This window comes from Neopsephotus bourkii, unplaced genomic scaffold, assembly GCF_033783945.1.
Source record: "Neopsephotus bourkii isolate Nb327-2 ecotype Australia unplaced genomic scaffold, CSIRO-AGI_Nbou_v1 NB_196, whole genome shotgun sequence".
Taxonomy (NCBI): Eukaryota; Metazoa; Chordata; class Aves; order Psittaciformes; family Psittacidae; genus Neopsephotus; species Neopsephotus bourkii.
The window spans coordinates 9,986,428-10,009,602 of record NW_026900709.1 but is presented as its reverse complement, the minus strand read 5'-3'; the positions used below and the strand labels follow the sequence as shown (position 1 = coordinate 10,009,602).

The 23,175-nt window shown below is 41.2% G+C and overlaps 1 protein-coding gene across 2 annotated transcripts in view; it reads right to left on the bottom strand.

The window, feature by feature from the left end:
* Window positions 1–19,095, bottom strand: part of PDE11A (phosphodiesterase 11A) — a 141,249-nt gene extending 122,154 nt beyond the window's left edge. For both annotated transcript variants that reach the window (XM_061379535.1, XM_061379545.1), the window contains exons 1-2: window positions 18,036–19,095; window positions 2,289–2,447 (exon numbers count right to left, since the gene is read on the bottom strand). In XM_061379535.1, coding sequence (XP_061235519.1) covers window positions 2,289–2,447; window positions 18,036–18,818 — 942 coding nt within the window. In that variant the 5' untranslated portion in view covers window positions 18,819–19,095. The remainder of the gene's footprint in view (window positions 1–2,288; window positions 2,448–18,035) is intronic.
* Between the last annotated feature and the right edge of the window lie 4,080 nt (window positions 19,096–23,175).

The window sequence follows — 23,175 nt, the reverse complement described above, 5'->3', positions numbered from 1 at the left end:
TGAAAATTAAGGGTTATTTTAAAAGTTATTTAAACTAGATCACTCTGCAGAATGAGCTACACAGGCCTCTTACAGAAATAGAAATCAAAAGCTAATTATTTTTGTGAAAAAAAAAATAAGCTTTTCACAGAAAAGTTGTCTAATGCGGTGCTAGAATAAGTAATCCTGCCAGATATGGGACTTCCTCCCTTGTTACTCAACACATTTAAAAGAAAAACATCTAATCAAAAGATGACACCAAATATACATACACACAGCAATGAGTATTGTTCTTGCAATTAATTTTTCAGTTTTATAAAATTAATAATATTGGTCTGAAGAGTAACCAGTTAGGTGGCATTTATAAAATTTTTTAAAAGTTGACTCTACAGTATTATGTATCACTGGGGAGCTGAGTCATCTGCATTTTTAGTCTGTTAAACTATAAGCCTGCTTTACCCTCCAATTTTTATATTTGTTGAATGAATTTTAAAATATATTACAATCTAAACATGCCTATTCTTTTCACCTGCATCCAAAATGGCTAGGTCTTAATGAGAAACTGAAGTTTGAAACTGAGCAGGAGGTTAACACCAGATCAGAGTATAATATAGGAAAAACACCAATGTCAGAGAGTGACATGAATCAAGCAAGGTGTCTCTTCATGTGTAAGTAGGTGTTGCTAAGAATAACTGCTGCAAGAGCTCCACTTGATAGGAAAGTTATGATATGCTAAAATATCTAATAAAAATGTAAAGAAATATTTGTTCATAACTGTTTCTATTGGAAGACATCTGATAATTAATAGAAGGTATAAAAATAATTGGTATTTTTTTTACTGTCAACTTCTATGCAGCCACTTGTTAACACAGTTCACTTGTCAAAGATGTTCCTACCTGGACTGCAGAAGGTTCCTTTACATACTGAAATTTAAAAAACACAATCAATTTTGAATCACTCCCACTGCACAGCAAACCAGGGTATAATTCGATTACCAGACATTACTCATATAAAAGCTCATATACTTATTTTCACCAGGTTTTTTTCAAACTATGAAGTAGTTATATACAATGCTCTAAATGTATTGCTGTAAGTATATAACATAAAAAAAATAATGTAATAGCAACTTCAAGAGGTACTCAAAAATACAATTACTATGGTTTCTATGGAAGAGGAATCTGATTTATGCAATATTTCATACCATTTATAAACCACTGGTAGTTTAGCTTTATAACACATTTTGTTCAAGTCAAGCTATCTTTCTAAAAATTATCTGCATCTATTTAGATGAACCAATGTGACAAGATTTCCACCTTCCAGCAAGTATTACTTAATTTCTGGTTTTGTTATAGCACAGAAATGTCAACACACATGTAATACATCACCAGTGGCTCTGCACCAAATATTCACTGCCTCCAAATCAACACAAAGAGGTTTTGGGGACTTTAACTACACTTCCACAAGAAAAAAAAAAAAGAAAGAAAAAAAAAGAAAAATGAGATTCAGTAATATTTTAATACACAGAAGTGCATTTCCCTATTACATGCTTGAAGGAGACTCCCTTTCTCTCTACTGTGCAGAGTGCACTGCTCTTCAGTTCCTCCCCAGCTTACTGTCCTCTGTCATTCCCTTCCCCAGTCACCTTTTGGCTTTGTGCACATTTCCCCTCCACATTCAGGTGAATATATTTGCCTTCAATATATTTCCTGTCTTCCCATTTCCATTTAATTCAAGTTCCTTCCTTCTCGCACCCTCTATTCTCCTGCTTCTTGAGCTCACTTTACTCTCCAAATTCCACTTCATATACACATCTAGTGCTCCCTTCCTTCCTTCTTTGTCCTTTGATGGGCATTTGCAAGTCTGCTATGTATTAGAATATCATGAAGCTGCATATGGATCATTTCCTCTAAAATAAAATTTATTTTGTATATACTGTAGGCATTTTTCCTGATGGAGAGGACTAAAAGAATATGGTGATTTTTAAACTCAGCAAGCTTAGGAGTGTCTCTGTGACAGTTTTCTGCCATAAAATTATTTTTACAGGTAAGTTTGCAAAAAATTAAAAGTCTTCCTATTAAGATCTACTGCATGAAAAAAAAAAAAAGCTACAAAAGATTTGGAGATCATTAAGTTGAAGTATAAGCCACAAGATCAACAACAGTAATGTACATTTTATGTTAAGGGCTTCTAAAAAAGCCATCATTCACATAGATGCTGTACCATTTACTTATTTGGTTTAAGTATCTTTAGAAGAGTCTACTGAGTTACAAAAGAAACTTAAAAAAATACAAAAGTAAAGGTAATCTTACTTTTTCATCATCATCAGAAAAGGGGGCACCTCCAGGAGTCTTATTAATTGCTTGGGCAACACCAATAATCTCTCCATCACTGTTTCTTATGGGCATGCACAGAAGTGACTTTGTCTTGTATCCAGTCAGTTTGTCAATCTCATCATTAAAGCGTCGATCCTTCAAGAGAAAATAAGGAAGCGTTAACATGCATGTTGTACATCTACATTTTCTTCAGGCAGCAAAGTATTTTATTTTTTCAACATTTTATACAGTATTTTCAGTAGCGTTATGTGGTTGCTTTGCTGTTATCCCATTCTTCTTTAGCTGTTTTTCATCAGTTAGGATACTAAGAAAAATAGTTTTCTCAAAGGATCAGTACAAGATTTACCATTACACAATTGCATTCACTAAAGTGCCACATTTATATTCTCAATTAGAAGAACGACCTGCCTAAAGCATCACTACCAAAGCAGCTACCAGGAGAACATGTTAAAAATTAAGACTAATTAAACATATGAGGAAAATAAATACAAAAAGATAAAAAAATGTGATAAAAACTGCACAACACACTTTGGGCCCTGACAAACTGCAAGCTCCTTACACCCATGGCTCAACGCAACAACTGTGCTGCACAACCTCCTTGTCTCCAAATTGGAGGCATAGATTTGACAGAGGGACCATGCTGTGGATAAGGAACTGGCTGGATGGTCACACTCAAATAGTTGCGGTCAACAGCTCAATGTCCAAGTGGAGATCAGTGACGAGTGGTACTCCTCCGGGTGGGCACTGAGACTGGCACTGCTTAACATCCTTGTCAGCAACATGGGCAATGGGACTGAGAGTACCCTCAGCAGGTTTGCTGATAACACCAAGCTGTATGGTGCAGTTGAGATGCTGGATGGAAGGGATGCCATCCAGAGGGACCTTGACACACTCGTGAGATGGGCCAATGCCAACCTCATGAAGTTTAACAAGGCCAAGTGCAAGGTCCTACGCCTGGGTCAAGGCAAACCGAAGCACAGATAAAGTCTGGGAAAAGAATGGATTGAGAGCAACCCAAGAAGACTTTCTTAGGGGTGTAGTGTATGTTGATGAGAAGCAAAACATGACCCGGCACTGTGTGCTCACAGCCCAGAAAGCCAACTGTATCCTGGGCTGCCTCAAAAGAAGTGTGACCAGCAGGTCAAGGGAGAGGATTCTCCCCCTCTACTCCATTCTTGTGAGACCTCACCTGGAGTACTAGCATCCAGCTCTGGGGTCCCCCAATATAAGAAAGACATGGGCTTATTGGAGCAAGTCTTATAGGAAGATCAGAGGGATGACCAAAGAGCTGGAAGAACTCTTCCATGAAGACAGCCTGAGAGAACTGGTGTTTTTCAGCCTGGAGAAGAGAAGGCTTCAGAAGACCTTCTAACAGCCTTCTAGTACCTAAAGGGGGCCTACAATAAATCTGGAGAGGGACTTTACAAAGGTATGTGGTGACAATAAAAAGGGGGACAGATTAGATATTAGGAAGAAATTCTTCACTATTATGTTGGTGAGGCACTCAAACAGGTTGCCCAGAGAAGTTGTAGATGCCTCAGGATGCTCTGGAAGCATTCAAGGGCAGGTTGGATGGGGACTGAGCAACCTAGTCTAGTGGAAGGTGTCATTGACCATGGCAGGGGGTTGAAACTAGATTTAAGGTCCCTTCCAACCCTTATGATCCTACTGCTGCCAATAAACATTCCTAGTAGCAAAGCTGTGGGTAACCACACAGCCCTTGTAAGCACTGGTGAGGGCCTCAAGCTCCTGTGCACACACCATAGTTCCTGCAAAGCACACACTAACAAAAGAGCTGTTCACAGTTCATGAAACAGATCTTTTTATAGTGTGTGGAGCATGCAGATGATGGGATTTGTATGAAAGAATAATAAGCTGCAAGAAGTGCTGTGCTGAAAATATATAGGCAAATATCTGAATAGTCTGAAAGTTCCTAATCTAGAGTTATTTTTCATTAATCTGTATTGCTCTAAGGGGCAAATTTAAACTCTCAGTGCTATTAGAACAGAGCAACTGAATGCCCACAATAAATGTTTTCCCTTAAGCTTTACCTGACAAGTAGCAATAATTTATGCAAGAATTTTGCAAGTATAATTTTTTGTAGCTTTGTTAATTTGTTAATTTTCAAATTTTGCTGACCAAAAATTGTCTGACATCAAGTATTTCTATTGTTACATATAATTTCTTTTAGGCACAATTATTTCATATGCTGTTGTATCCACTTTTATTTAGATTTTTTTTAAACAATGTTAATGCATCATTAACTATGAAGATTTTTATCTATTTTAATTAATGCTTATATATAATCTCCAGATGACAATTAAATAAGCCTGCAGTGTAATCCTATTAACCATAAAGCATGCACTTTGTCAAAAAAAAAAAAGAAACAAAATCCAAAAAACAACCCAGAACACACACTGTGAGCATAAGATCCCTCTTAAAGCAGAATGACAGAAATCAAACTTACAGCCAAACAGTAAAAATGCTTATAAACACACATTGAAGAGTAGTACTTCAAAGAGCATCTTGGTATGAATAACACCAGCAAGTATTTTGTTGTTTGCTTTTTTTTTTTATAAGGCAAAGAATGTGCTTAAGGCTGCATATAATCCTTATTGAGGGATGTACATGAGAAATAAATGCTTTCATCACATTCAAAGACTACTTCCATTTTCAGCCCGAAACACCCCAAATCTTTTATTAGATCTAGATTTTCTTCAATTTTCTTGTTGTCAGCCCTCTTCTGTGGGTCAGAGTGCTGCACATAGATTATATTTCTGTTCCCAGAGTTACCCAGGTACTAAAGTCTTAGTGCTAATCCCAAAACATAAAGACATTGACTTAAACTGCATTTAGACAGTTCTTACTTCAGACTTGAATCATGGTTTAGGGGCAAACTGACTAACACAATTTACACTAAACACTAGAAATAGTGTCTCATGCTTTAATGAAAACCCAGGTGCCTTAATACTTGCAGGAACATCAGAATGCAATACATTGTAAAAGATTATAAAACTACCATCTTCAAAACCATAACTAGTAGTGCAAAAAATGTGTAGAATGACACTATTATATCTTGAAATCAAATTGAATTTGATCGCAGTTTAAAAAGGAGGCTGCAAAGTTCAGCAGTAGTAGTGCTAACAGCATCTTTGTTCATCTTGGAGAACAGTCTTCAACAGCTATCAGCCAGGAAGGGAATTATTGCTATTTACTGGCAGCAGCTACGTTCCTGTGGGGTGAAGTTAGCATTTATGCTGCAGACAATAGTTACAGCCAGTTCTGACTCCCTTAATATGAGCAAACTGAGCTGTTCTACAAAAACAAGTTTTCTTTTCAAAAGTTTAGACAACATTGACTGTGAAATAATGTCCATATTTGTCTCAGGTGATGAAAACAATCCATACAGTCTTTAAGAGAAAATTTGATTGCAATGAGAAAGATATAATTCATTAAATCTTTATTGATGCTCAATACTGACAGACCTTCTTGGCAATTTTACTTCCCTGTTGTTAATTGCAGATTCCATAGAAATAGACTGCTCTAGTTGCCTCAAGAGACATGATTTATAAATGTTCTACACTCAGAAACTGACATATACATTTGGCTATTTTACTACTTGTTGCAATTTTCCACACTTTTCAACCACAAGGAATTAACACCAACTGTAGTATTAACACACAGTTTACAGTGCTCTTCTGCCACAGCATACCAAACTCTTGGTCTTTTTTTTTTGTTCTATTTTAATTCTGTAAGTTTATTAGGAGTGGTTCTTCTTCCTTACACCTATTTCTGCCTCTGGAGTATAGTAAACAATCCTTGCTTCCATAAAGACCAGATTACTAATATGCAGTCTTTGATAAGGCTCTGGTGAGATTTCCTTGAATTATGTGTGCCTAACAACTTCCTTAGGAGAACTAGAACCCTCATGATGAATATTTTTTAATAATGGCATCAAGAATCCAGAGCTACCTGATCTTGTGATCTTCCCACATGCTTCTAAACACTTTTATATCAACTTTAATCGAAGCTGATCTGTTCTTCACTGTAAAGAATCCTGCCTAGAAATAGCTGGTTCTTCTGTAACAGAAGAATATGAAATGCAATGCAATTATCACACAATAGGCTTTGCCAATGAATAAATTAAACATCATTTCTTCAACTGCTTCTTGGTAATGTCTGAATTACTATTTGGAATTAGCTGTTGTTGCTGAAATATTGGTAATGCTCTTTGTGTTACTGGAGAGACGGTCTCTGCTCCACTAATTTTGTTCAAAGTGAAACAGTACATGGGAAAACACCGAAATGAAAGCATGGCTTGACTAGTAGTATTGGTTTTGATTTACATCTTGTGAGCCTTATAAAAAAAAGTAAGTCTTCAAGGGGGAGTTTAACTGAAAAAGGGTGGCTGTTGGGACAGATGAAGCAAGTTGCAATTCATTTCTCTGAATACACAATTAAAGGAGATACATTGTTACAAGACTAAACAGAGGTCTGGGATAAAAATTAGGAAGATGTATTCATGTTGATCTGAAAGCTTCTTTTGTTTGGGTAACAAGGTTCACTGCAGTGGGTATTTTAATCCAATTGAAATTTACCTGCAATGAATGGCGGCACACAAAACAGGGGACTTGTGAACCTGTCTGAACTGGATATATACAGTACAGCTGCTGGTGTTAGGAACAGATCCAATGATGAACTATCATTTTGTGTTCCTTAATAGATGCTATGGAGAACCAGAGACACAGGAGGGATAAGCAATCTGGAAAGTGGGTTTCAGTTGCTACTACATTGCTTTTCTGACTTTCAAGTGGATTTTGGAAGTTTCCCCATTTGTGTCTCTTACTGGGACCCTTGCACTAGGAGAAAGGAAGCACAGGGATCCCAGAGAAGACAACCTCAGTCCCAGAAGCATGCCATTATACAGAGATGCAATGACATGCTTTGGTGTTCCTGCCATCTGATATCAAATTATCCACATATGCTAGAGAACTGGACTACATTTTGGAGAAGCGTATTACCTCTCTAAAGCAGAGACTAAAGATACGGAAAGCACAGTATAAGGACATCACTGCATTTAATTAGGAAAGGGAGACTTTTTGAGGAAAATCTCAACAGGAACTTGGTAAAAACTGAAAATCATAAAGATGTGAAGTGAAACTCTACCCCTAACCTTTTGTAGAAAAGCAGGCAGGAATTTTATTTTGGTAACATTTAGAAAAGGGATAAGGAAGGCTATGTAAGTGAACAAAATAAAACACTGTTTCTGGCAACATTAATGTATATACCGCATGGTTCAACAATATGAGAAAACTCAATGACTGGATGACCTGCATTATGTCCCAAACCACTTTGATGCTCACAGCCTCCTTCTTCCATCACGTATTGTCATAATAGAATGTATATGGCAGGATCCCACAGTGAGGTATTACTGGGTTTAACAGCATCAATAAAAACCTCAATGCCCAAGTATGAACTGTGATGGCCGAGAAGCTTGCTCAAGATTAACATCTACCTCTCCTTACAGCATAGTAACCTTAAGCAAGGAGGCCTGTTCAGCAGCTGATAACAAAGCTGGAAAGTCAGAGAGAAGCCCTCTGTCAGACTGCAAACATTTTGAGATATGAACTGCTAAAACAGTCTGCAGCACAAGAGGGTCCTCACCTGCACCAGGCTCCCACACAGTAAGGAGGTATACTGACAGAATGCAGCACTTACTTTTAAGTTTCTTTTACAATCAAGACTTACATTCAGAAGTTATGGACAGACCAGATAAAATATACACTTGAGAGACTTCAGTATAATTTTGATTGTACTGGCAGTATTTTCACACAAAACCACTCAAGAATTACAAGCAAAGTCTTCCACTAATTTTAAAATATTATTAAACTATTTATATAAAACATTACAATAGTGCTAAAATGAAACAGTTGGTTTTAGTACTTTGGTTCTATATAGAGATTTCTAGATGACAGAGGTATTCAAAATGTGAAGACAGGCACTTTGTACTGGAATTTCAAAACTGCCAACAAGGAACAGTTATTCTGTAGGATAAACCTTATCCTTGTCTAAAGTTACTTATTGATTGTAAATTCTTCTTTGGGGAAGTATTACCCTGTAAAATGTGACATTCAATCAAGTAAAGACACAGAAGAGAGCAGGTTTGATTTGTCAATGAAAGTACTGGTATTTCAGCTGCTTGTGCAGTGACACGGAAGTCCTGCTTCTTTTTGGACATATTTTAAAACTGTCAATAGATGAGATCAGACAAACGTCTTCATGCTTCTATTCTATACAATACCAGATTACAGCACAGTCTTTTTCCTAGGGTTCTGGAATCAGAATCTCAATTTCCATTAAAAACATATTAGATTTCTAGTTCCTGTAACTGTTTGGATAACATTGAAAGTGTGACCTGAAAGCTATCATGAACATAAGGATCAGAAACGGTAGAACCAGGCTGTGAGCAGCATGAATTCTTATCAGTAAGCTGGTATATTCAAATACACTTTTCTAGATCCCTTACCTTCAGCATATTGGATGAAAACACTAATGACGTTTACAAGCCCTGATCCCATAAGATGCTCATTTATCTTGATGTACCTGAGGCTTCAGGCAATTTGAATGCAGACCTAACCAAATAATGCTTATCTCCTGTATGTCAAGTCCTCCAGATTGACCTCTGTATTCATAAAATTAGTCTGTAAATCTGACTATGAATTCAGCAAGGACTGAAAAGAGTCAAATCAGCTGTATCATTGACAGAAGTAGCAAGCAAAAGAAAAATCCTTTAGGACCTTGTCCTTTTTTCTTTGATATAGCATGGTCCATGGACAAAGTCACCAAATAATAACTGATCATGAATAAACCTAAACAACTACACTTAGACAAAGCCTACAAAAATGAATGCATGCTGGCCAGAAAGAAATGTTAAAGCCTTATCTACAGATTTCCAATTAAAAAAAAAGGGCAATAAAAAGATTTCTTCTCAAAAAATTCTAAGGACATGCAGTATTCCACAACTAGCCATAAAGGGTCTCTAACACCCATGAAACATTCAAAACAAGTATTTTGTTCTTACTTACATCTACATATCTTTTCTCAAGACATTTGAACTAACAGAATAGGTTGACAGAAATTACTTTTAACTTCTGAGCAAAGTTTTACCAAGTGCATTTCAGTGTTGATTTTCAGTTCAAGAAGGTGGTTCAAACATTGTTAGCAAGGGTAGTTTCTGTTGGTTTGTGTTTTTCTTTCAACATAGTATAACTCTTTGAACTTGGAAAGAAAACGTGTCCTTCTATATCCTTAGCAAAGCTAGTACAATTAATGCGAGTATTATTAGCATAATTTAGAACAGAAAAAGTAGGATCCTAAACCAAGGTAGCTAAGAGTCAAGTAACGTAGTGGAGGATGAAGCCTGCCTGAATACATTTCCACAAATTAAGTCTTCATGACATTGTTTTCCTTCTCCAGAGTCTAAGGAGAAAGCAGTCAATCTAGTGAAATCGTATAAGTGACTCAGCCAAAGCTGACAGCTACAAGGAAAAGCCATTTCTGATTTTTTTAATTATTTGAAACTACTGCTTTTTAATCACACTGAACAGAAGAACACAAGAGGTGCTCAATTAACAAGCCTGGCCTACTATATTTTATAGTTCATTGCACATAATTGCTTCTTCCTTAGGAAGGGCTCACAAAAATACCCAAAACAAGAAACCTGCAGCAAAATTTCATTGAATATACTGTATTTAATTTATTGAGTTACCCAAGTTGTATCAAAAATAGGCAACAGAAGTAGTATGTTTGACAGCATTGTTAACCTAAGTATTTCTGTACTACCAAACTGTATGGGATAGACTGATTTAATGTGCCTCCAACTGACTTTATAGGAAGCCATCCTGCAGGAGCCTTTACATTTACTGAAGAAGCTGAAACTGGAAGAGACCTATTCAACTTCTTAATCATGCTTCAAGTATAGAATACATAAGCTTTTATAGCAAACAAAAAGAGCAATCAAAATACAGCAAGTTATCTAGACTCAAGGCACAACACTAACAAAGCTAAACACAAAAGAAAAATTGTCACCCAGTCTGTTCTAGATACTCTTCTCTACAAATCACATATGGTATAAATTACATTGTGCATAAATAGGAAACACAAACCAAGTAATAAACCACTACAGCAGATATGGGAAAAACCTTGTAGAGAAGAAAGTTGCACACAAAACACAAGTAATAAAGCAATCTCTGAAGAAACTTCTATGTAAAGATTGCTGCAGCTATTCTTGTCATCTCCCCCAAAATTTCTAAAGCCCCAGAGACAAAGGCAGAAGAAAAACAAACTAGTGCCATTCACCAGCATCAGAAACCCAATTCTCCCAAGTAAATAAGCACGCAGTCCAGTTGTATTGTGACTATTTATATAATGACAACAATATTTCTTGTAATACAAATTTAATAAAACAGATAAGGATGCACAAAACAGTTCAGCTGACTCTATTCCTACACTCCCAGAACAATTCCAAAAAAAAAAAAAAAAGAAAAATAGGGAAAATTAACCCTGAAAAAATCCTAATTTCCAGATTTAAAAAAAGTCCATGTATCATTTGAACTAACCCCCCCAAAAAAAACAAAAACAAACAAACAAACAAAAAACAGAACCCCCCAAAACAACAAACACAATCTTACTTTGAAAAAAAAACCAACAAAATATTCACTTGCAATGATGCAACACTAAAATTTTGGTGTGTTGGTTTGTTTTTCCTTTAAAACATATCAGCAGTTTGCTTGTTTGTTTTTTAGTTTGGCTAAAGTGTTATAGCTTTTATGTCCTTTTCTGACCACTGCTTCATTTATTAGTTAGGCCACAGACATAAGTAATAATGCGTGCTGTCTACTTTTGACTGGCACAAAAATAGTGGAGAAAAATAGTATAGGCAGTATCAAAGACAGGAGTAAATAACTTCATAAGCACTATTACGTTTGCAGACATGGCTGCCAAGTTAATAAGCATAATTAGATCTCATGCTTCATAGTCTGAGCTGATCTACAGCAGGGATCAGAAAATATTCCTCTGTATGACAACCTTACCCAGATACATCAAAAAGTTCTTGTTTTCTTCCTTCAAAACAGACTCCTATTAAATCACCCACAGGACAAAAGTAAATTAAGTTGTGGTCTTGGATTCTGCACAGTTTCTGTGCACTTCTGCTCTGCTTGTATCACCATTAAAAAGAAAAAAAAACTGACAAAGAAATATATTTTTCCTCTAATTTTAAATATTTAGAGATCATACCAACTACTGTTTGCCTCCATCATAGTTACTCTGTGTCCTTCTGGACCTGGCTAATGCCCTGCTGGGAACCAACCACAATAGTGCCCATGCTCCCATCTCATTTCAACCCCTCTTTCAGACAGGTCTCAGTGCTGATCTCCTTAATGTTATTTACATAAAATATACATACACACAGGGTGGCTTTAAAAAGCCAATACTCCTCAAAGGAAAGAAACCAACAAACCACCTGGGGGTTTCAACAGAAACTTGGGTATGGGTTTAAGCCCGTCACCTGCAAGTGATTACTCAGGTGAGCAATACATGGGCTCAAATGTTACAGAAGCAGTATAAAATTCTTGAATAATAAATCAAAGCTACCTTCTTGTGACAAAGCAGTAGTATTATTAACAAAGCCACACATTTTAATATGTACACAGTAGAGACATCAAGCTCAGACAACACGCAGTTGCTGTTATTCTGTTAACATGCAACTCTGCTGAGCCATTGGCTCAAGTTCTTTATATTTCAGAATTTGTCAATACACTGGTTTTAGAAAAATAAGACAAATTAACTTGCATAATGATTGCATGCTTATCTATTGTGTTATTCTATAGAAAAACTACACACTAGCCTACAATTGTTAATAACCAAAAAACCAAAATTAAACATCCATTTGTTTTGATAATTGAAAACCAATCAGAACAGCAAAATAATTTACCAAACAAGACTACAGCTTTATTCAGGCTTGTGATTGTACCAGGATTTCAGCTAAAACGTTAAGGGCCTAATCCTGCAATTCTTTCATAGTCACCAACCTGCTCTATACAAACATATCTCTTTCTCGCAAGGAAATTACAGGCCCCAGAGGCACCAGTTTCACACCTGTTCCACAAAGAAGTTTTACAAGCATCTGGGGGGGGAGGGGGGGGGGAAATTAAAATGTTTGTTTTCTTCAGACAGATAGACTAACTGAGCAATAAATCAGTTAGAAGTCTGACAGCTTAACAAAAGATGGTCTTACAGAGGGCAGGAAAACTACCCTAGCTCTCCAAAGGACCTTTCAAACTCTGTGTTCCTTTATGATACCTTAGGGCTATCATCAGTGGGGTACGTTGAGCTGTGCAGACCTGCCTGTCCTGGTGATCCACCTCAGCAGTAGCATGGAGATATGAAACTGAGCCCTCAGGTGGGTGTATGTTCTTCTACATAGGAGCTCCTGCCCCTGGCAAACATCTCCAAGGTGAGAGCTGTGGTGCTGTGACACACGAAAGCCTTATGATGTGTTACAAGTTCATCACAAACTGTTCCTTGAGAAGAAGACATGAGGGGTGAGGGAGGTGACAGGAGGTGAGGAGACCTCCTCAATTGCTGCTCCAAGGGCCCTCTACTGTGGAGGGGCAAGAAGGTGCTGCGGAGAGAGCCCTCTCTCCTAGGCCAATGCTGCTGTGACACGCAGGGCATGTTTGTCTCCTCTGACTCTTGGGATAATCACAACATCCCTTCACCAATTTACTGACTTGTACAGTTTCAAGCTTTCCTAAATTTTGCCTGATGGGCTGGAGTGTCCTTTTGTGGAAAGCATATCAGAGCAGTGTAGTTCTTTAGAGTTGCAATTATCTTCTGCCTTCCCCGTGGCACTTTTCTAGTGAATAATGCTCAGCAAAAATTGGTTTAACTCTTTTTTTCTATATTATATGCAATTTTTAAAAATTATTATTTATTCTGCTTACCAGCTTTCATGCTCTCTGAAGAGCAACCTCTGTCCTTAAAGAGTCAGCACTGAAATGAATACTGCCATTGTTGGTGCCTGTGGCTCAAGTGCTGCTGAATAAAACAGTGCCTAAGTGCTTCCCATTTGCAGAACTGAACCTCCCACCACCCAGGATTTTAATGCTTTAACTGCTCTTTAAAATTGAAGGAGATGCACTGTTAATACTGATGGTAACAAACAGCTACCCTGTGTAAAAATGTGGCTCTCACCTGCTCCTGACATTCTACACCAGCAGCCCGTCCCACAGGCTGAAAGGTTTGTGCCTATGAGCAGTAATGTTGTAATGCTGCCCTGACACAACAGGAGACCATGAACGCTTAGAGCTCACCCAGCCATCCTGAAGACAACACTGATGCCTGTATCTAAGGTGATAAAGGATACTTAAAATGTACTGTAAAAGGCTGTGTGCATTAGCTGTATTCTGCTTGGCCTAAGCTTGAAAGAGGTCACAGGAGGGTGTAGAGCAGAGCTTGACTTGTCTCTTGTTTTACTTGATTTTTAGCTCCAGTAATGTGGTTACATTTTGGTTTTAAAGACTTGAGAAAAATAATTTCTGACCATCTTTTATGTCACTTTCTCCAACTCAACAAAACCCAGCGTCTTAGCTTTATTCCATTTAATATTTTTCCTCTCTTTGCTACCCACTTTATTAAAGCATCTATCTGGTAAGCCATTATTTTCTTCTGTCTTTAAAAGCTACTTTTTAAATTCTTAATTTCACGTAAGATGCACAGAAACTTTATTCAGCTGACACTGGCAAATGGCAGAACATAGTTTTCACCACTTTCCAATGTATGCTTACTATTCTAAAGAATCATAGGGTTTTTTTCACTAGTTAGAAGGACTTGGGATGCTATAAAATTATCTCCCAATGTTTGCACAGCTAAAGGTATAATGATAACCAAAAATTACTTGTGATTTAAAGATTTTATTTAAATATTGCTCTAAAAGGTAGAACAAAATTAAAATGATCAGTAGTTTCAGCTAAACATCATAGAAGAAATGTAAGAAGAAGGGATGACATAAAAAAAGAAATCTATAGCTTTAAATAGGAAAAAACTTACATTTTTAAACAACTCAGAAGAATTGTAGGTAAGGTTTAATGGCCTCTCTTCCTGTGCACTTATGATATGCTTAATAGTCTCCATACATGACTTCAGAAGCTACATTTATGCTCTATTAAAAGGAGTCTCAATGGACATTCAGGACCTAAATTTTCTTGCCAGTATAATTGGATTCTTCCAACATATGTGCTCAAGCCACAGTGCATTATTCACATAAGAATAAAGAGTCAGAAATGCTTCCTAAAATTAACACAGGGGAAGACCCAAGGCCTTATTTTCAAACTTAAACCAACTAGGAGTTCAACTTGCAAGTCAGCTGGATTACTTGCAGGAGAAAGTGTTTAAGACTGGCTCCAAAATGCAAAGAATGTATCTAATTCCTTTTCTGTTCTTAAATCCTCTATAGTGCTAACTCTTACAGATTAGATCATATATTTTGCGAAGTGTTATAATTATAAAGTCGCTGTCATCACTTGATTTTGCAATGCAATAAACAAAGCTATTTTAATGCCACGAATGAAATTGTGCAACTTTTGAATCAGTCATTATCAAATGAAATCTTTCTATTAACTAAATATCTGTCAAATTCTCTGATGCTGTGAAACTCCAAAGAGTTTGTTCAGTCACTGCTGAACTTCCTAAATCAACGTGCCGTGAGGCATTATATAGTTTTGTTTAGTATTAAAAGAATTTATTATTATACAGGCCTCAATACACAATGCTAGTTCCAAACCTTGTATCTAAGTATGCTTATTGAACTACAGAAAATTGTTTCCATGAGCAGGTTTTGAAAGTCTGACTCAACAACAGGAATAATCACAGGATTGTGGAAAAGCCCCAGCCTATTGTTTGATTTCATTTTTTACTACTTTTTAGAAAAATAAATGTGTAATTGAAAACTTAACACAGTCTCTGAAAATTACACTGCCAGCCACTTACAAAGATTTCCTAAACCAGTCTGTGTATGGGCACAGGGGACTGCCTGTGTGAAGCACATTCCAAGACATGGCAGGATTTATATGTAATGTGGATTGCACTAAAGTCCTATTAATGTCAGTAGTAGCTGATGATAGAAGCAGGCAACCCAATTTGTACTCAATGGTGGAATTCCAACTGGCATTAGAGCAGGCCCTGACAAAATAAAGATGGTTAGATGATAATAAAACAAATTTCCCAACACTGTAAATTAGCCAAGTGATTATACAGTAGTATCTTTACCTTTTTAAACAAGTTTGCCATTTAAAGAAAAAAAAAAAAGAAAGCAACAAAAAGAAAGTAGAAGTTTAATCTAGAGGTGTTCTTCTGTCCTATCATAAGGCCTTTTCTTACCAAGTGGGTAGTATCAATGCAGACACTCTCTTCAGTTGACAAAATGGTGCTGTGCTGTCACCCCTTTATCTTCAACTCTGCCTGTCAGCCTGACAAAGTTTCCTGTTGGTACTTTCTTGTACCTGACAGTTGTTTAAACACTTCCAGCACCAGTGGAAATGCTGGCAAAAAAAAAAATCATATAATCATATTTATTAATTTTTAAAGTGCTGCATTGTGAGCATTACAATGATCTGAAACGGAACAGCTGTTGCTTCTTTACACACATGTACCTGGACTTCCATAGGGCTCTCTATACTATTAAATTGGATATATATTTGTCAGGTAAAAGAAGATAAATAATTTAGAAACATAATAGAAAGTAGATCCCCCATTTTATTATAAACCAAAACTTTCATTAAGGTTGCAAGGTTTCTTTTGCACAAGAGTTGCACAGCTAGAAGTAACTCCACTGAAAGCAGGGAAGTTGCAATTGATAAAATTATGGGGTGAACTTGGCTTAGAACTTTCCCTTCTACTGCAACTAATGTACTTGTGGCTTAAATAGACAATGAATTGTATTATTTATAGTATTTTAATCAATTTTGGATAGGAGCCAAACAAAAGCATAATACAGATAGTACCAGGAATGGTAACTGGATGGGTTGTTTTTTACTTTTCTCAGGGAATGAAACAGACAAACTGTTTAAAGTAGTGGGACTTTTTCATAAGGGAAGGGAACACAAAATAAACATTGAAGAAAAAATAATGCAGTCCCCTGGGACTAGGAAGCATCCTTTCCACTGGCATTCTCAAAAAAAAATTGGCTGGAGCTCTCCAGAGTTAAAAGGAGAGATCAAGCCCTTTCACAGCCAAACTCAGATATCCTTTCTATCTGTTTAGCCACTTGAGACTAGTGAAAGCATCTACTTAACCCCCAACAGAAGGTATTTTGGGAAAAGTACAGTTTGAGAAGTAATAATAATTAAAAAAAAAAAAATCAGATGGTGTATAATGGTAAAAAGGAAAAATAAAGGAAGAAAACAAGCTCAATTTTTTTCAAAGGTGATCCAACATTCAGTCATTTTAGTCTGAATATTACAGCTTTTTTACCAAGCTCTGTTCATTCCCTTTGAACTCTGGGTTGGGAACCTCTGTCTGTCTAGATCTGTGAGGTCCTTGGTATTTTTCACTGCTTGCCGAATAAATAAATATTCGACCCAAAATACATTTACCTTGGCTCTTCTGCATTTCAAACAAAAATAATTCAATTTTATTTTCAAGTTTCTTCCTTGTATGGTTTGCTATAAAGCATCAACAGGTTTTTTTTTAATGTTTATTGTTTCTGCTATTATTGCAGAGCAAAATTAGGCATTGGGCAATGATTATCACTAAAATCCTTAAAGATATGCATCTCCCACCTTTCTGAAGCTTTCCCAGATCCTAATTCAGTTTCTCAGTCTGTCTCTCTGTGGTTGTTAATTTTCTCAGGAGCCTCAAACTGCTGACAGTGTCTCACACTAATAAACACTAGAAATAGCCCCTAGGACTGAGAGATACGCTTCAAGCTAGTAAACTGAATGCACCAGTTTTCATTTACACACACAGGTGAAGACACACCGGTTCCTGCTGAAGTCAATGGGAATTTTTGCCTTGAAGCCAGGACTACTTTATCACAATTCACACTGAAGGCTCTATAAAAGTGAAAGGTGGCAAAAACCCTTGTAAAAGAACAAGACTGGTTATCAGTCCTAAGAATACGATTGAAAATACATGCCATGTGGGTTCAGTGGGCATAGGCAAAGTTGAAAATACATGTTCCTTTGAAAGCAGTGAAATTACTTCAGCAGAGGGTAGACAGGAAACATTAACGACACAGAGATTTAAGAATGTGATCATCGGGACTGTCACGGGCATTTTTTTAAACTTTTCTTCAACCGATTCCAAAACACGTTTTGAAAACGTGTGAAGGGAAGTAGCACTCCTGTGAAATCCAGCAGCACTGCTGGACCGACCTAGTGGCCACTCTGGCCCCGCCGGCCGCCGGGAAAGGCTTTCCGCTTTCCTCTCCCCTTCATGGGAGTCCCCTCCCGCCCCGTCAACAGTTGACCCGAGCGTACTCGCGCGCACTACGCGCAACCCCCGGCAGGGACGGCCCGGGGAGAAGCCGGGCGGCGGGGAGGGACGCCCCAGGAGGGAGGAAGGGCCGGGCGGCGGAGGGGCTCCCCGGCAGGCGCATCCGCCGCCGAGGTCCCGGGGGGGAGCTGGGGGCAGCGGAGCCCTGGGAGCCTGCCCGGCTCCTACCTGGTAGGCGTCGGGGATGTTGACGGTCTCTCCGTGCTCTGCAACGTAGCCGATGATGCCCTTACCCCAGGGCACCTGCACCTCGTTGCTGTTCTCTGTGGAGCCGCAGGGCAGCAGCGGGGTGCCGGCGTGCACGTCGAAGAACTTGGAGACTAGACTCTTCTTACCGGCGGCGGCCCCCTCCACGAGGAAAAGGGAGCCCCGGTCGGCGTCCACCATGAGGCAGACGAAGATGAGGATCTTGTAGCTGAGGCTGGTGAGGTCCAGGTCGTTGGAGATGTCCTTGACTAGCTCCAGGAAGAACTGGCGCTCGTTATGCTCCTTGAGGTAGCGTTTGTAGTCCAGGGCAGTGGGGGGGTACTGGGGCAGGCTGATGCGGGACTCCAGCAGGGCGCTGAGGATGTGCGCGGTGGTGGGGGGCAAGGAACTGGCCTTCCGCAACAGCGCCCGCCGCCGTACGCTGCTCAGCGGCTCCTGCGCCCGGGCGTGCACATGTTCGTCGTAGGTAAGGTTGACATGGATGGCCTTGGAGCGGGCGAAGCTCTTCCGCAGCTCCATCTGAGAGGCTCGGCGCTGCAGGACGCCGGGGCCGCCCGCACTGCCCCAGCCGCCGCCGGGGCCGCAGCTGCTTCGGCGCTCCTCCGACGGGCCGGCGGCGGGTACCGAGGGCGCTTTAGGAAGCGAGTTCTTCCTCTTCAACCACTTCTCCACCAGCTCCGGGTGCCTCTCTAGGAAACTTTCCACCGCCGCCACGTCGAGGCCAGTGTCGGCGGCGGCCGCCATGGTGCCGGCGGTGGGGGTGGCTCAGGCCGCAGGAGCCCCCGCGGAGACCATGCCCCGCCGCTTCCACGTGCTGCTGCCGCCCCGACGGCCGCCCCGGGGCAGGGGGTGCCGGTAGCCCCAGCGAGGAGCCGGTTCTGCCCCTTGCCCGGGCCCGTCCTCGGGAGCGCGCCTTCTTCTCGCCCTCTGCTTCCCCCCGCGAACTCCTTTTCCTGCCCACACTCTTTATTATTATTAGCAGTAGTATTAGTATTATTCTAGCTATTTCCCTGGTCCTTGACTCTCAGTCCTTCTCTGGTCGTGGCTCCGTAGCCCGGTTTTGGGCCGGCTTTCCCGGTGAGCCGGACAGGCGCTGCCGCCGCGCCTCTCGAGATGCTCCGAGAGCGCTCGGGCAAACCCCTTCTGCCAGGCGCTGTCAGTGCTGGCGGCTGCTGCTGCGTAACCCAGCCGGCGGACCGCTGAGGAGGGAGGGAGGGAGGGGCGGGTGGGGGGAGGACGCGAGAGCCGAGCGGGGGGGCAGGCGGGGAGGAGGGAGGGCTGGCGAGCCCCGCTGCGGGAGGGGAGCACCGCCGCAAGCCTGGCGGCAGCCGCCTCACCAACCTCCCTAGGGAAAGCTGGGGGAGAAGGGTAGAAGCGTGCAGGGTCCCCGGCCGGAGGACCGCGAGTAGGGGGTGCTGCGCTAAGGCGCTCCGCAGCAGTGGGCGCCTCATTCAGGAGCATCGGTGGGCGTGTGCGGGGGGAGAGGGAGGGTCCTTTTGTCTGTCATGCGTGTGCAAGGGAAGGGGCAAGCCCGGTCTGCGGGCGAGGCGGGGGGAGGTAAGGCGAGCGCTCCCGTTAAAGAGGTTTGATTTATAGCATTATTTGCGCCGCTTCAGTACTTCAGCAGACAGGCAGAAACGCGGAGTGCCTCCAGAAAGCCCAAGCGAATTCCGTTTGTTAAATCCCCGCGTTAAGACGCCCACATCTCTCCCAAGGGGAGACCGGCTCTGCCCAGGGTTCCGCGCTGTGCGCCGTGCTGCGGGGCAGGGAGCGGGCTCTGCCCGCGGGGCCGCCCAGAGCCTTGTGCCTACGAACCGATTCCCCTGGGGGCGCTCGGCTATAGCGGGCTTGCAGAAGAGATCCTGGGCGCCCGCTCCTACAGCACCGGCTGCCAGGGGGAAGCCGGCTGTATCCACCGGGGCGGATGGACCGGGATTACTTTTATGCGCACGTGGAGCACGTTTCATTGCAAAATCGATGCTTACGCGTAAGCGACTGAAAAACGGAGTCATGGATCTTAACACGTGAAAAATGTCTTTCATGCGCTCACCAAAGACTGAATGAAGGCAGCTTCAGAAATTCATGAATGGGAGTTTGCGTGGCTGGGAAAACACACGGGCAAACCTCCAATAAAACGAGATTCCGACCTGTCGGGGACCCTGCTCCTGCAGCAGCCCATCCCGGCTCGGGGATGCGGGCAGTGCTTACAAGGAGGGGGAACGATTTCGGGACAGATGTGGACAGTGCAGGCTGTTTTTTGGGGAGGGAGCTCTGCGTGTGTGCCAGAGGGGCTGTCGTGTTTTCCGCAGCAGTCGGGGGTTGCGAGAGGCTCCCTGAAGGTGCTGTGGCTCCCAAAGGCTGCTTGAGAAGCGACAAAGGATTTCGTCCCCCGGTCTCGGTGCCTGCGATGTTGCAGGCGGAGAAGCAGCTCCCTCACTGCCGCCGGCCCCGGGCCGCCGTGGTGCCTACCCCTCGGTCAGCGGCACAGCTTCTTTCTACTCTCCTGGCTCTGTCCGCGGGGCCGGGGGCTGCTGTGGCGAGGGGAAGAGGCTGCTCCCTGCCGCCGCAGCGTGCCTTAGCCGCAGCTGAGTTGCCGGGGGGCGCCCGGCTGCCGCACCCGCGGCGAGCGGACTGGGCGAAGGGCGGGAAGAGGGGACGTCGGAAGACACGCTTAGGGGTTCGCCCCGGAGCTGCTCGCACCTCTAAAGAAGCCAAGCTCTTTTATACAGGTAGCGTGGACATGAAATTGCGGGCGCATTTCGGTGAGGGCAAGGGCGACTGAAACATTCAATGTTTTACGCATTTCTGTCCGCGCGCTGCTGACACGCTGCCAGGGCTGTGAAGTGAAAGGACTTCACACGCGGCAGGAGGCACAGCGCCACGTCGGCGGTGGAGGCCCCGCTGTTGGCGCACATCTGTACACTGCTGCTTGTGTTGCCACTGAAGTGGCCCCAGCGGCTGGCACTGCGTCAGCGTCAGCCTTGAAGGGCGCCCGCTTGCCCGAAGCTGCTAATCGCTGTTTGGCCTTCCCAGTAGCATTCGTGGTTTTTCAACGCTGGCACAAACACTTCACTTGCACAAAGATACCGCGTAAGCTGCTGAAGGCCTGGCAGGCACTTACCCTGAGCTCTCCAGTAAGGACCTTGGGGATCTGCATGCAAATGAAAGAACTGTATGTAAACATTTTGTACCATCTCACTAGGATAAGGTTTGGTATGGGCACTCACACCAATGTTTACTACATAAGGGTTACTGTGTAGTAGTTCTGTAAGTAAATGCTTAAAGCAATTTAGTGTTTCCAGATACAATGTGACAAATTATCACATTTGATAATTTGTCTTTTCTTAACTTGCACAGGTTTTGTAAAACCTGATTCACAAAGCTGGCCAGGTGCATCACTGAATGTCAGGAGAAAACTTGGGTCTGTGTCCTGCACACATCAAGACTGTACCTCTGTTTGCAGGGTGAGTAAATCAAGCACACAGTATACTGGGCTGCAGCTTCGTGTGTGGGCCTGAGATAGATAAGTTGAGGCATTTCATGGGAGGGCCAAAGAGGCAAATGCATTTTGTCAGTGTCATAGGATCATGCTGCCTTCGTAACTCTACAGCTATGCTGCAGTGAGGTACAGACAGCTTTTGTCTGCTGCATCTGATGTATGATGCACCCTTTATTCGTGTGGATGCACAAAGGCAACTCAGACAGCAAAACAGACTTTAGCCAGTCACACCTGGTCTCCTCAGGTACAAGCATGCAAAGGTGCCCTAAAAGAATCAAGAGGAGAAATTACAGTTTATTTCTCAGCAGAGTGTGTTTCTCTATTCAGAAGGGCAGCGGCAAATGCACTCTTCAAACTCTTCAAAATGCAATTGAGAAAAACACTCTGGAAAATTTTTGTCATTGAGGCAGATGCTTTAACTGTCTAAACAGTCAACAGAACAGGTCCCAGCTGTCAAACTGAAAAGGGCAACTATCTTACAGCTATAGTACAAAAGAAAAAGAAAGCAGGTTGTGTCACAGAACTTTTCATCACACTCTTGCTTATTCCTTTACTTAAAAACAGCAGTTGAGCTCCGTGGAGCATGGCAGACAACTGGTTAAAGCTCCTGGTGGGTAAGCATTGGAACAGTACTGATAAAGTGAGCACCTGGGAATAGATACTGTAGTAAATTAGTTTGTATCAATGTTCCCTTCTGCAAAGACTTAAGAAAACCTTCATTGAGTGAAGTACGTTTTAATGTATTACATTTGTGTAAACTGAAAATTAAATTGTAAATCTCAATTCAAGTGGTAGAGATTCATGAGGTGTTAGGAGGACTTTAATCACCTTCATGAGTCCTCTGCTGTTGGTGAAAATATCTCCTACTATCATTTGCTTGACCTAGTTATCCCTCATTCATTCTAGATGTTAGAGGTTAAAGATACCTTAGTATATTAGCCTCAAATGGAGAAAAAAAGACATAACTCTGAAAAAAGATTGCTAGATAATTATTATTTTTTTTAATACACAAAGGAACGGTAACAGAGGAACAGAGTAACCCCCACTAAACAGAGTGGGGCAGTGTTTTTAAACCAAAGAGATCACGGGTGTTCAGGTATCTCCTCAAGATTCAGGTCAACATCACTACTGAAAGGTTACTTGTTCTCTGAAAATATCTGATATTCTTGGTATTCCACCTCCCCCATTCTTATGTAGTATTCTTTAAATGTAAGGTTATGTTTTGTTACCTACTGCAGATGCTACTTTCCTTCATAGGTGATAATGCTGAGGATTTTTTTTTCCAGAAGAAAAACTTCATTTAGTTGTCAGTCCTAGTGTTTACAGGCACTTTCTTATTTACGTAGCCACAATTAAATAATAGTTTCAGTGAGTGTTTGAATAATTAGTTGCAGATTGGGCTCTCAGATCTCCTTATAGAAAGGAACAGTATTTCTATAGCACACTTCACAAAGATCTATGAAATATATAACACAATGCAAATTATTCTCACCTTCCAATGTTTTTAATTAGAACATAGCATCTTAATCGTTTGATTTTACTAATGCCAGTCCCTAAGGAATAATTAGCATAAAAAATGCTAAAACTTGACAGAGGAGCTAT